The 14,391-nt window shown below is 45.0% G+C and overlaps 1 protein-coding gene across 1 annotated transcript in view; it reads right to left on the reverse strand.

The window, feature by feature from the left end:
• Nucleotides 1-13,320, reverse strand: part of ttll7 (tubulin tyrosine ligase-like family, member 7) — a gene marked incomplete at its 3' end in the record, with an annotated part of 102,213 nt that extends 88,893 nt beyond the window's left edge. Inside the window, 4 exon segments of the mRNA XM_083768051.1 lie at nucleotides 6,430-6,551; nucleotides 12,396-12,510; nucleotides 12,694-12,713; nucleotides 13,197-13,320. Coding sequence (XP_083624177.1) covers nucleotides 6,430-6,551; nucleotides 12,396-12,510; nucleotides 12,694-12,713; nucleotides 13,197-13,221 — 282 coding nt within the window. The 5' untranslated portion in view covers nucleotides 13,222-13,320.
• Nucleotides 13,321-14,391: the final 1,071 nt, after the last annotated feature.

Raw genomic sequence — 14,391 nt, forward strand, 5'->3', positions numbered from 1 at the left:
ACCCTAACACCTATCCACTTACAACATCACCCTAACACCTATCCACTTACAACATCACCCTAACACCTATCCACTTATAACATCACCCTAACACCTATCCACTCACAACATCACCCTAACACCTATCCACTCACAACATCACCCTAACACCTATCCACTTATAACATCACCCTAATACCTATCCACTTATAACATCACCCTAACACCTATCCACTTATAACATCACCCTAATACCTATCCACTTATAACATCACCCTAACACCTATCCACTTATAACATCACCCTAACACCTATCCACTCACAACATCACCCTAACACCTATCCACTCACAACATCACCCTAACACCTATCCACTTATAACATCACCCTAATACCTATCCACTTATAACATCACCCTAACACCTATCCACTTATAACATCATCCTAATACCTATCCACTCACAACATCACCCTAACACCTATCCACTCACAACATCACCCTAACACCTATCCACTCACAACATCACCCTAACACCTATCCACTCACAACATCACCCTAACACCTATCCACTCACAACATCACGCTAATACCTATCCACTCACAACATCACGCTAATACCTATCCACTCACAACATCACCCTAACACCTATCCACTCACAACATCACCCTAATAACTATCCACTCACAACATCACCCTAACACCTATCCACTCACAACATCACCCTAATACCTATCCACTTATAACATCACCCTAATACCTATCCACTCACAACATCACCCTAACACCTATCCACTCACAACATCACCCTAACACCTATCCACTCACAACATCACCCTAATAACTATCCACTCAAAACATCACCCTAATACCTATCCACTCACAACATCACCCTAACACCTATCCACTCACAACATCACCCTAATACCTATCCACTCACAACATCACCCTAATACCTATCCACTTATAACATCACCCTAACACCTATCCACTCACAACATCACCCTAACACCTATCCACTCACAACATCACCCTAACACCTATCCACTCACAACATCACCCTAAAACCTATCCACTTATAACATCACCCTAACACCTATCCACTCACAACATCACCCTAACACCTATCCACTCACAACATCACCCTAACACCTATCCACTCACAACATCACCCTAATACCTATCCACTTATAACATCACCCTAACACCTATCCACTCACAACATCACCCTAACACCTATCCACTTATAACATCACCCTAACACCTATCCACTCACAACATCACCCTAATACCTATCCACTTATAACATCACCCTAACACCTATCCACTCACAACATCACCCTAACACCTATCCACTCACAACATCACCCTAACACCTATCCACTCACAACATCACCCTAATACCTATCCACTCACAACATCACCCTAATACCTATCCACTCACAACATCACCCTAATACCTATCCACTCACAACATCACCCTAACACCTATCCACTCACAACATCACCCTAACACCTATCCACTCACAACATCACCCTAACACCTATCCACTCACAACATCACCCTAACACCTATCCACTCACAACATCACCCTAATACCTATCCACTTATAACATCACCCTAACACCTATCCACTCACAACATCACCCTAACACCTATCCACTCACAACATCACCCTAACACCTATCCACTCACATCACCCTAATACCTATCCACTCACAACATCACCCTAATACCTATCCACTCACAACATCACCCTAATACCTATCCACTTATAACATCACCCTAACACCTATCCACTCACAACATCACCCTAACACCTATCCACTCACAACATCACCCTAATACCTATCCACTTATAACATCACCCTAACACCTATCCACTCACAACATCACCCTAACACCTATCCACTCATAACATCACCCTAACACCTATCCACTCACAACATCACCCTAACACCTATCCACTCACAACATCACCCTAATACCTATCCACTTATAACATCACCCTAACACCTATCCACTCACAACATCACCCTAACACCTATCCACTCACAACATCACCCTAATACCTATCCACTCACAACATCACCCTAACACCTATCCACTCACAACATCACCCTAACACCTATCCACTCACAACATCACCCTAATACCTATCCACTCACAACATCACCCTAACACCTATCCACTTATAACATCACCCTAATACCTATCCACTTATAACATCACCCTAATACCTATCCACTTATAACATCACCCTAATACCTATCCACTCACAACATCACCCTAACACCTATCCACTTATAACATCACCCTAACACCTATCCACTCACAACATCACCCTAATACCTATCCACTCACAACATCACCCTAATACCTATCCACTCACAACATCACCCTAATACCTATCCCCTTATAACATCACCCTAATACCTATCCACTTATAACATCACCCTAATACCTATCCACTTATAACATCACCCTAACACCTATCCACTCACAACATCACCCTAATAACTATCCCCTTATAACATCACCCTAATACCTACTCACAACATCACCCTAATAACTATCCACTTATAACATCACCCTAATACCTACTCACAACATCACCCTAATACCTATCCACTTATAACATCACCCTAATACCTATCCACTTACAACATCACCCTAATACCTATCCACTTATAACATCACCCTAATACCTATCCACTCACAACATCACCCTAATAACTATCCACTTATAACATCACCCCAACACCTATCCACCCCGTCACTCACCGCATCCATCTGTTCACTGGTACATGAATTGGAGGATGAACTGGTACATGAATTGGAGGGGGTCTAGGAGGGCTTGACCAAAGGGTGAGGTTGCGCCAAAGGTCTCCACCAGAGCCTTCATAAGCAGTCTGTAGTCCTTAGAGCTGCTGGGCTGTGTATTCTTTGGTACGGGGACAAGACAGGATATAGACTCAAGACTTTCTGTAGCCTCAGGCTCATATTGTAGACATGTTGGAGCACTCCACACTCCACACTTTGAGAACCATATAGGGCTGACACACTGACACAGATTCAGCCAATTCTTGTCCCTATACTGTCAATTGCCACTGTATGTCAGTATCCCTCTTGTCTGCCTGCCTGCCTGCCTGCCTGCCTGCCTGCCTGCCTGCCTGCCTGCCTGCCTGCCTGCCCGCCCGCCCGCCCGAGGAGGGTATGAGCCAGGATGTGCTCTGGGAGGTAGCCCATACTTTACAAGTTTACATTGAATCTGCATTATACAACAGGTCGTTTCCAGGAAGCAATCTGATTGGTTGAAACAGCTTCTAGCCATTCCTTAAACCAGCACAAAGGAACATCTACTCAAAACAAAGATTTCAGCTGTGTTTTTCTGTCAGAGAGCAGCAGACTCTGTGGTTATAGGCTAGCTAGTTTCTTGGGACATTGTGGTCGTAGTGACTACATCTGTCATTAAAGAAATATCCTTTTTGTTTTAAAAAAAACATTTGAGGGTTCTTCTGTGATACCTTTCGGAAACCGCAGGCGTGCATTGATGACGATAAAGAACAGAACACCCTCTCGTGTAATATCGCTTAAACGTAATAGCTGGTAATGAGTTGAAAAAGAGTGCATGGCCAGTCTGTATCTGGACAGTGGGATTACTCCGTCTCCGTCAACTAAGATGTGCAGCAATTATAAAAAGATAATATAACTTTACAATTGTGTGAATGAAAATACAATTTTACTGGTCTATTCCCTGGTGTAAATGGTTTTGGGGTGTTACTCTCCATAGCGTCCAACTCATTCTGCACTCTCTGTGCTCAATAGCTGAATGAGAGAGAGTTACTTAGCTTTAGTATGGACAGATGAACAGAAGTATCCTCCTCTTCACTGTGATAGTTAGTGGCACAGCACACCAGTAAGCTCTCTGTGTGCATGTCTCCGCATAGCGGTCGTCATTTAGCTGGACACAATCTCTCATGGCAAATTCAGAGCTCCGCAGCCTGAATCTGTCTCGGCAACTACCGTTAAACGTGTAGAGTTTGTTGTTAGTAGGAATGTAAACCGCCGGAAGAGGGGGGCTGAAGGAGAGTGAAATATATTTTTGAGGGGCACTGCCGTGCTAGCCCCTCCAATTCCTGGCTGTGTGTGGCTCCCGTGACGTCATGTGGCAGCCAAGTCTATTTTTTAACTATGATGTTAGTGGGTGCCCACCAAAGGCGCCCCTCACTTCACACAAGTGTGATTTATTTGTTTTTATTCCGATGGGTTCACAGACTGAGCAGGACATTGTTGGGGGATGCAGAGACACCAAGGGGCTGTATTTTGCGTGTCTTATTCCCTAACTTGAGTAAACTAAAGACCTGGAGGCGTGATCAATGCCATTTGGCTATTCTGAGTGGCCAAAGAGCATTGATCACGCCTCCAGGTCTTTAGTTTACTCAAGTTAGGGAATACGACCTGGTACTTAAGACACGCAAAATACAGCCACAAGGCTCTGTTCATCTTCATGTTTAACCCCTGAACATCAAATTCCTTTTCCCCTCGCTCGTCTATCCCTTCACGACTAAACTCTGTCTCAATGCCTGGCTCCTCTTCCTCTCCGTTGTGCTTGTCTTCTCTCCTCGTTTCCTCTTAACACCCTCTATATCTAGTGGTAGGTGGCAAAAGACATGCAGGAAGCATGTGGAGTCGTGCTATAGGTGGAAGGAAGCTGGCCTGATGGAAGGAGCAACAGGGCCACTCCAGTCCCAGAGAAATTATTTTCCACCTTATGGTCTGATGGACTCAAGCTCCCTCTGCTTGAGCCACAGTCATTGCACAATGTCATCTCACAATGAGACGGCCTTCTCTGGTGTGACACGAGGCACGACAGTGTGAGGCCATAACTGTTCTACGGACAGTTCCGGGTGGGTGTGTCACCGCAATTGGCCAAACTGAATGTGCTTATCGTATGAAATAGTTTTCATTTGATGATAATAATGCGTGTCCTTCTATGCACACAAAGCGATCAGCGATCACATAATATGGTTTGCGCTGTACACAATCTGGAGGATCAGAACCTAACTCACCAAGGAGTCTGCAAAGCTCCTTATCCAGGCTTGACTATTGGAACTCTGACCGTGCTTGTCTGACTGCATGCTACTACTACACAGACGGTACACAGCCTGGTCTTCAACCTCACTAAATTGTCAGATGTCTCCCGTTCCTTAACTGGCTTCCGGTTGTTGCCCACATCCAATTCAAAACACCTGGTGATGACAGTCAAGGACATGACACATGTATGCCTGCCAGGGAAAGAAACACCACTGTGTCTCAGCAAATTGTCAGTTCACCCGGCACTGCTTGCTTCACGAAAATGCACCTTTACCAAAACAGAGTCCATAACAGAACTCTCTACCCACTAAACTACAGGCACCAAATAATATGATGAGACTTTATAATAGGAGCTACTTTGAGATAAACATGAGACACCGCCTGGATGTAGAAATTTGCCCGGCATTATAACTCAAATTATACATTTCTTACAAGAGAGGACCGCTATCTGCTATCCACAGATGATGTGACCTCTAGCACAGTTGGACATGATAGAACAGACCCCCATAGGCTGGGTCAACAGCTGACAAGATGTGAATATTTACTCCAAGTTCCCCTAAAACATGTATCTCCCTCAAAATGTTGATCTTACAGCCACAGGCTATCACAGCCAGGTCCGAGGTTAACAGATGTGAGCGCTGCTTATCTGGAAAACCTCACCTCAGCCTTAGGCCCGTCTCCAGACTCCCAGAGCCCTCCCTCAGTTGCAGAAACAGTTCAAGTGAGAATGAATGAATACAGAATATTGCACTATTTCGCAATTCCCTCACAGCCCTTTACAGTGCCCATTTGTCTCGTATGTGTTAAAACATGCTTTGCTTATAGCTTTTCTGTCCATTATGGCAGCTGTGAGCATGTAACTGTATACTGTACCCCGCTGCAATCACATTTCCCTTTCGGGGACAAACACAAGTGATGAAGTGAACTTAACCGATACAGTATGTTGACCTGCCTTTGTACTGACTGGCTGACTGAACTGGCTGCCGTGGAGCGGAGCGTACCTGGTAGTTCCTGACTGAACTGGCTGCCGTGGAGCGGAGCGTACCTGGTAGTTCCTGACTGAACTGGCTGCCGTGGAGCGGAGCGTACCTGGTAGTTCCTGACTGAACTGGCTGCCGTGGAGCGGAGCGTACCTGGTAGTTCCTGACTGAACTGGCTGCCGTGGAGCGGAGCGTACCTGGTAGTTCCTGACTGAACTGGCTGCCGTGGAGCGGAGCGTACCTGGTAGTTCCTGACTGAACTGGCTGCCGTGGAGCGGAGCGTACCTGGTAGTTCCTGACTGAACTGGCTGCCGTGGAGCGGAGCGTACCTGGTAGTTCCTGACTGAACTGGCTGCCGTGGAGCGGAGCGTACCTGGTAGTTCCTGAGCTCAGCGATTTTCTCGTGCTGCACCGCTGAGTCGTTCCAGATCAGGTTGGCCGTCTCGTCCTCGTCCCTGGTCTTCAGGAAAGCCATTTCATTGATGACGATGCGAACTGTGGCAACGGTGTGATGGAAACAGAAGGGGGGAGGGGGGGGGGGTGGAAACGTGACTTTACATTATACAGTCATTACCTCTGCCGAGGACATTCTGTCTCTGTCTGTCTGTCTGTCTGTCTGTCTGGCAGGCAGGTCTGGACCAAGGAACAACTGATTAACCTTTCACAACAATAATTGTTTGACCAATTAGTTGGTCAAAGGAGGCGTAACCTGTGACCTGTCACAAGCTTTATGATGGCCCACACAGGCCCACACTGAAATGGTGACCAGTAAATCAGTTCTCCCTGGCCACCATTTCAGTGTTCAGAACCTCCAGAGGCTGCTGTCGCTGTGTCTCTGTGTGTGTGTGTGGTGTAGTGTAGTGTAGTGTAACCCCATTCACGCCCCATTCACGATGCAAATGCATCATGGAGTTCTATGGGGTCTGTGCTCTACTGAGCACATCGTTTATACAGCATCTGATTTATACTACATTTAGAGGTCTTTTATAGGCCTCATATCCATCATCATATAATAATTTGTGGACTGTACAGCATAGACAAAAAACACTGAGTGGTTTTAAGCCAGGCCAAAGTTCTCTTGACTTGCTTTTACATTATGAACCCTGGAGACGTCTCAGGTCACCCTGCAGGGTCTATAGAGCGTCGCAGTCCCTCCCCCTTTCAGAACAACGAGTGGCCCAGGAAATAAATCCCAATGCATTTGTCCCATAGGCATTTCTTAAAGTAATTATTTAAAGACGGTTACGCCGTGGACAAAGCCAACTTGGATCGTGACAAATCATGACAATGAACACAATGTTTTGGGCCGATCAAATAATTTATAAGAAGAAAAACAAAACAAATAGTGTTGTCTCCTGCCTTAATTTTCTTCTTTCTTTCTTTTTTAATATATTTTTTATCCCACGATTTTGTAACCCATTTTTAACCCCTGTGTCAATCATCTAATGTGATCCTGGGCTCTACACATCCTCCACCAACCTGGGGAGAGCAACGGACTTGAACTCATGCTTCCTTCATGCTTGAGTGTCCAAGTTGCTCCTTTACACCTGACAGGGGGGAGTTTCCCTGGTTGGACGACGTAGCGCATGGAAGGAACACGTTATCCCAACCAGTTCCTTTCCCCTCCATCAGGCGCCCCGGCTGGCAGTTTAGAGACCAGGATTACTGCATGTTTTTGTGAGGGTACCTACCCTAGGGGACACGGGGAGAACATGCAAACTCCACACAGAAAGGCCCTTTCGCCAACCCCGCCTTGGGTGTGGGCACTGATGACGCGGAGGAGGAAACACGCCGCCAGCACCCACAGCGCCCCGAGCGGGAATCGAACCCAGGACCTTCTAGCTGTGAGGCGACAGCACTACCAACTGTGCCACCGTGCCCCTCTTATTTTCTTCTTTCTAATGATTTGATCGGCCCAACATATTGTGTTCATTGTCATGATTTGTCACGATCCGAGTTGGCTTTGTCCGCGGCGTAACCGTCTTTAAATAAATACTTTAAGAAATGCCTATGAGGAAAATGAACGACGATTTCTTTTCCGGGTCTCTCGAGGGGGCGGGACTGCGACGCTTTATTAACTGTTCCCAGAGTTAAATCAATACATGGTGAGGCAGCGTTTAGTTACTATGACACACTTAATTGGAATAAACATCCAGAGGAACTGATACGTGCACCGGTAACACTTTATATGAAGGTTGTGATAAGCATCAATTAATAGGTAATAAATAAGGCCCTACTGAAATACTGATTGGCGAGTTAATCAGCACTTCAAACTCTTCTTTTGATGCAAAAATGGTGGATTTTTAATTTGCGAATTGTTGATGAATTCTGATTGAGTATTGTAATGTATAGGCAGAAAGGACATCCAGAACAGTGCACACAGAAAGAATAAAGATAGAATAGGATTGGGTCATGTCTGGGTGCATGTACAGTGTTCAGGGGGACACTAGTACATGTAGCTAGTCTTGTGGTAAATACAATAAGGAATAGAATGCTATGTCTGGAACTGTGGTAAGAGGAAAGCCTTGGATGAGGCACCCCAAATATGTTTGAGGACGGTAGTGCACGCACATCCGTGGGCCCGGTGCAATACAAACGGCAGTATAAAACTGGGTTCCCGTCCAGAAGGGTCTGAAAGAAAATGCTGAAAAAGTATTTTTTTTGCCTCGTCAACGTTTCGATCAATCAGATCTTCATCTGGACATACATTTGTCTCTTTGGCCTTTATTTATTTATGCGTAATTGCTTCTATTCTTTATGTATGTTTAAATGCACTTTGAATTGCCCGTGTGAAATGAGCTATACAAATACACATGCCTTTGTCTTGCCTTGTGTTCCACATCAGTGTTTTGCTTAAATATTTCTTGGGATTCCAGTGGTGTTTTTTCTATACATTAAGAGAGACATGAGTTCTAGAAAGTCTGGATAAAAAAAGCTCACATGAGTTATATTTACCATCAGCAGGATCGGGATGGCTGAAAAGCAGCCGTTCGTAATGCCTTTCTTCAAAAAGATGAATTAATGGGCTGTAATGCATTCAAGTCCCACTGGAAACCCTGAACGTATGAGAGATAGGTGGCGGGCGCATTTGGACATTAATCCAACGACTATTCATTATTCAGTGACTAATGAAAAATTCATATTGCCTAACGAAACGAGGTATTAATTAATTTCATGAAAGCCTTTGCCAACCTGGAGACGGCAGGCTTAATGTTGTGTGACGGCGCTTGGATGGGAAAAAGATGTTTCCGACGTGACTGCATTCATCTGTCGATGTCAGCAAAGTCTAATAGCAGTTGGCTGACTGAAGCAGGCAGAGGAGGGTTTAAGGACTTGATATACTTTGTGGCGCACAAAACATTGCATATCTGCATGTTCACAGTGAGCTTTTAGATCTGCTGTTTTCAGTGTGCGACAAAAAACGTCTGTCTTCAGTTGGCAAAAGACCCTATGCTTTACGCTGGATTCACACTAGCAGTGGTATTCAGCTTCTGTGTTCTGTGAAAGCCACGAGGTCACCTCACGAAAATTGGAGAAATGTTCCACTTTGATGCTGCTGCTGTTTGACGAGACAGAGCGGCAGTGGATTAGGTGTGGATTAGGCATACACATAATATTGATAACACAATTTTAAACTAACAGTTGTACATGTGACTGAGACAACTGAGCAACTGCATGGTCTATAACTTTATATCTTACCTAAAATGTACTGTGTACACACCGTTTGCAAAAAAGCTGCCAGAGATGGGCACCAAGTGCCTGTCCCTCTACTCCCTGCCTGTGAGCTCTCCTGCTAGACACTGGAGCCAATCTCATTGGACCACAACTTGCTTATTTAGGAGGGCGTAATAACTGATAACCCGGACATGTCCATTTAGCGAAATTCAGGACTGCTTAGTTACATTTGATTGCTGCTGCTGATGTGAATTCATCGTTACAGTTACCTGTACGCATATGGCCCCATGGCCAAGAGTGAGGCTAGAATCAATCCTGCCTTCAAGACATCCTTGGAGTAGTAGCTTCTCAGTGGGTTTAGAGAAAATCTTCAACAGCATATTTACCGACCTTTCACCTAATGCTTGATTTACACTCCCATGGCCCATGCCCGATCTGGCCTGGGCCGTGGCTCAGCGGTCCAGGCACCTTGGCTGGTAATCCAGTCTGGCAGTGTACCGCGGGTTTGACTCTCGCTCCCAGCGGCCTTTACTAGTAGCATGTCATCCCCCCATCTCTCTCCCCATTTCCTGTCAGCCTACTGTCTGTCCCTCCATAAAAAGTATAAAAAACATTAAAAAAAAGAAAATGCCCGATCTACAAGATCGTAGATTGGCTATTGTCAGCGAGCGACACTGTATAGGACAAATAAATCATTATTTACCCTGCATATATATTTTTTGTCTTTATAACTTGGGGGGAGGAGGCAACAAGAGTAATGTGCCGTCCATCTGGTCGTTCAGGTTCATTTTACTCTCAAAATGGCTGCCATGAGGGTCTCCTCACAGCTAGGAAGGCGATTCAACGCTAGACCTCCTGCTAACAGTAGGATCGCCGCCAGCCCACAACCCCTTCTGGCTGTTGCTGACTCTCTTATTTTCAAGGGTTGTAGCTCGCCCCTGAGAGCAGTGCCGTGACACACTATACTGAACATGTAATGAGTGCTTACTCCACTCTTTTGGCAGTTCACCAAAATCAAAAAAATAAATAAAAAAACCTTGCTGCCAACTTCAATTACCTCAGTAAAGATTTATCTTTTTCTCGTGAAGCGTTTTCACTGGGTTGAATTGTGGTTGTATTAAGACTCGTTTAAGATATTAGAGAACAGCTGCCTCTTTGAGACGATCAAACGCAAATTAGATTTTACTGCCAATATTGTGATTGGACTTCAAGCGGTTAGAGGGACTAGCTGTCAAGAACCATTTCCCAAACAGTGGATTAAGACAAAATTCACTTCAACTTGTTTGTCTTATTACTAGTGCTACATCAAAACAACTGAAAGAACCTTTAAAATCAGGGGCCTTGTCATAATGATTAATGATAATGATTGCATTGAATCTCTGATGTCTACCTTCTTTATTGACAGGCCTTTATGGCGTGGTATCGTGTTCAGTCTGTGATTTTGATTTGCCAGTTCAATAAATAAATAAAAATCCTACCCGTTTAAAGTCATGCCAGACATTTATCTTACCACTGTCACGGTACACTCCTCTGCCCTTGGACTTTGTCTGTGTTTTGGGACTTATTACTTGTATTTGTGTTCTGTACATTATTTTGTAATAGTGTTCTGTGATTTCCTGTCTCACCTCCCTGTATTAGTGTAACCCTAAGCACCTGTGTTCTGTTGTCTCTTAAGCCCTTTCCACACCTAAGCGCAAAACGGTTTTGCGCCGCGGACAGAAGAAGCTGTGCGGCGGCGTGTGCGCAGCTGGTTTTTAGACAGCTGGTGGATGGGAATTAAGCTCCACCTCCACGGACGATTGACGCGGAGGAGGAGAGCGCTTCCGGGAATCTGGCCGTCGCGCAAGTCGTCCGGTAGGAAGTGGAGCTTCTTTTCCATCGTTGATTGTTTAAGTTCACCTGTGTGTAGTTACTCTTGTCTATATATATGCCCCAGTGTTTTTAGTTCCTTGTCTGTTCGTTGTCGCATATGATGTGGTCAGTACCTTGTGTGTATTCTTAGTCAATAGTCATAGTTATTTCCAAGTTTATTGTTTCTTGTGATTTCTTTGAGATTAAAACCTCTTGAACATTCACTTCTCTGCCTGGCCTGGTCGTTCTGCAGACTGCATTTAATAATAATAATAAACTTTATTTATATAGCACCTTTCATACATAAATGCAGCTCAAAGTGCTTCACACAGAGGACACAACAATATAATACAATAAAACACAAGTAGTTAAAATGATAGAACAATGGCAAAGAACAAAATTGAATATAAGAACATAAAACAAATAAAAACACCACATGCAGCAAATCAGTCAGGACAGGGTAGGAACGTGCATAGTAAAACTCAACTAAAAGCAAGAGTGAAGAGGTGAGTCTTGAGTTGAGATTTAAAAATGTCTACAGAGGGTGCGTGTCTGAGCTCGAATGGAAGTTTATTCCAGGCTGTTGGGCCGTAGAAGCAAAAAGCTGCCTCACCATATTTGAGTCCTATACCTCCGTGTCCACACCGTGACAACCTCATTTTAAACCATTCATCAGTGTGTCATTGTCTGCGGAGAATCTTTTGGTTGGATGGTGCTTCACAAACTGATTTGACTATTTATTAGTGGAGCATACTTAGCACTAGTACTACGTACTGACTGAATACATGGTTTTGCGACAGATGCCATACCTACCGATCTCGTATTTGGTGCCAGCCACGTTGGCGGTGATGCCTCCCTTCTTCTTCTTGCGGCGTACCTTCCTCTTCCCACTGCTCTGGTAGGAGGAGCCTGCAGATGGCCCACTGCTCTGGTAGGAGGAGCCTGCAGATGGCCCGTTCGCGCTGCTCTGGTAGGAGCCTGCAGATGGTAGGAGCTCCTCTGGTAGGAGCCTGCAGATGCTCCTCTGGTAGGAGCCTGCAGATGGTAGGAGCTCCTCTGGTAGGAGCCTGCAGATGCTCCTCTGGTAGGAGCCTGCAGACGGCCCGTTCACGGGGGGTGCTCCTTGATCCTCTGGGGGAGCAGATTGCAAACGGTGGTGGAAAGTGTCAATACTGCAATATAGAAATACTCTGTTACAAAGTAAAAGTCTGGAATTCAGAATTTACTGGAGAAAAAGTACAAAAGTATTACAAAGTATTATAAAATCTAAATGAAAATAGCATATCTACAAGCTCCAATGCATCGCTATTTTCAAATAGCCGAAATGTATAGGCCTATAGCGGGCTGAAGTGGTTAATGTAGGCCTTGGTTTTGTAATAATTTGTTTTCAAATAAGTACAAGTACAATATTTGCCTCTAAGATGTAGTGGAGTAGAAGCAAAAGCACAGAAAATTGGAAATATTCCAGTAAAGTAAAAAGGAAAACCTCAAAACTGAAAGTACAGTACTTGAGTACATGTACTTTACACCACTGATGCCAAACAACCCAGTCAGCTCACGGTGTAGCCAGGGGGATTGTTGGAATATTGTATGACTCCGATGTGTCCCACTCACCTCCATCATTGGGGGGAGAGGGCATGTCAGAGGCCTGCAGAAGATTAAAGCTGCACGCCGCACTCTCCCGCGGCAATTTCTCTTTCTCTCTCTCTCTGCTTCTAGTCTTCCCTGACCGTCCCGATACAGATCTGGTCAGCCCACTGGGTCATCGGAGCCTGTGGCCAGAGGCGCTCCTCGACATCACGGAAAGCAGCGGCAGAGTCCGTGTTTGGGGGGGGGGAAGGAAAGGGGAGGGTGGGCCTTTCCAAGAAAATGACTGCACGGTCGGGCTTGTTTAAGCCTCTCAGATGGAAAGGCAGAGAGAGAGAAAGACAGACAGACAGATAAAAGAGAGAACGAGAAGAGAGAAAGAGAGGGATGGAGGAATGGCGGGATGGTTGGCAGAGCCTGTGGAGGAAGAAAAGAAGAGATTTGTTTTTAATAGCGCTGCAGCTGAGTAAGAGAGGACTTTGATACATTGGTACTGTATATGGTTACATTTGTAAACTCTCAAGTTGAATCAACACTCGGAATATACACCAATGTTGATAAGGTATGGCGGTTTTCTTGCCGGTGGTGATGCGGCCCCAGCAGCATCACCACCAGGTCTATCTCATGCTACATCAGTCAATGTGACACTGACCGTACCCGCTTCAGCGAGAGCTCTGCCACTGTGCTAATCCTAATGAAAATGATTTAATGCCAGGCGGTGGTACGCTGGACTAATTGGTATTCGATGAAGGCTTCGTGAAATATTAATGTGGATGTCAAGAGAAGGGTGTGCAGAATCTCATGCGTCTCCTGCCTGTGTCAGCTGTGCGTCCTTTTTATGGCTGGTGCTCAATCCGTTCAAACAGATGTCGTTTTTCTTTTTCTCTCTTTTTTTTTTTTTAGAGGTTACGACAAACTACGCTTCAGGCTGGCCCTGTGGGAAGGGTTGGAGGGCACCACCACCAGCCAAATACTGGTATTTCTTCTCCTTTTTTTTTGGCTGCGGCAAGCAAGTTTTTCCTTCTGTGCCAGGCAGCAACCTTTGAAGGTGACTGAAGATCATTAAGATATTCTACACTCAATGATCATATATCTACACACAATAAAATATAGCTAGCTGGTAACTCAGCACAGTTAGTGCACAGACCATAATATGTTCCTTCCTTGGAGCCGTGTGGACCCAATTTAGAATACAACTCCCGTCTATGTCTCGTATCGCATG

Source organism: Protomyctophum parallelum, assembly GCF_964188405.1.
Source record: "Protomyctophum parallelum genome assembly, chromosome: 6".
NCBI classification, from domain to species: Eukaryota; Metazoa; Chordata; class Actinopteri; order Myctophiformes; family Myctophidae; genus Protomyctophum; species Protomyctophum parallelum.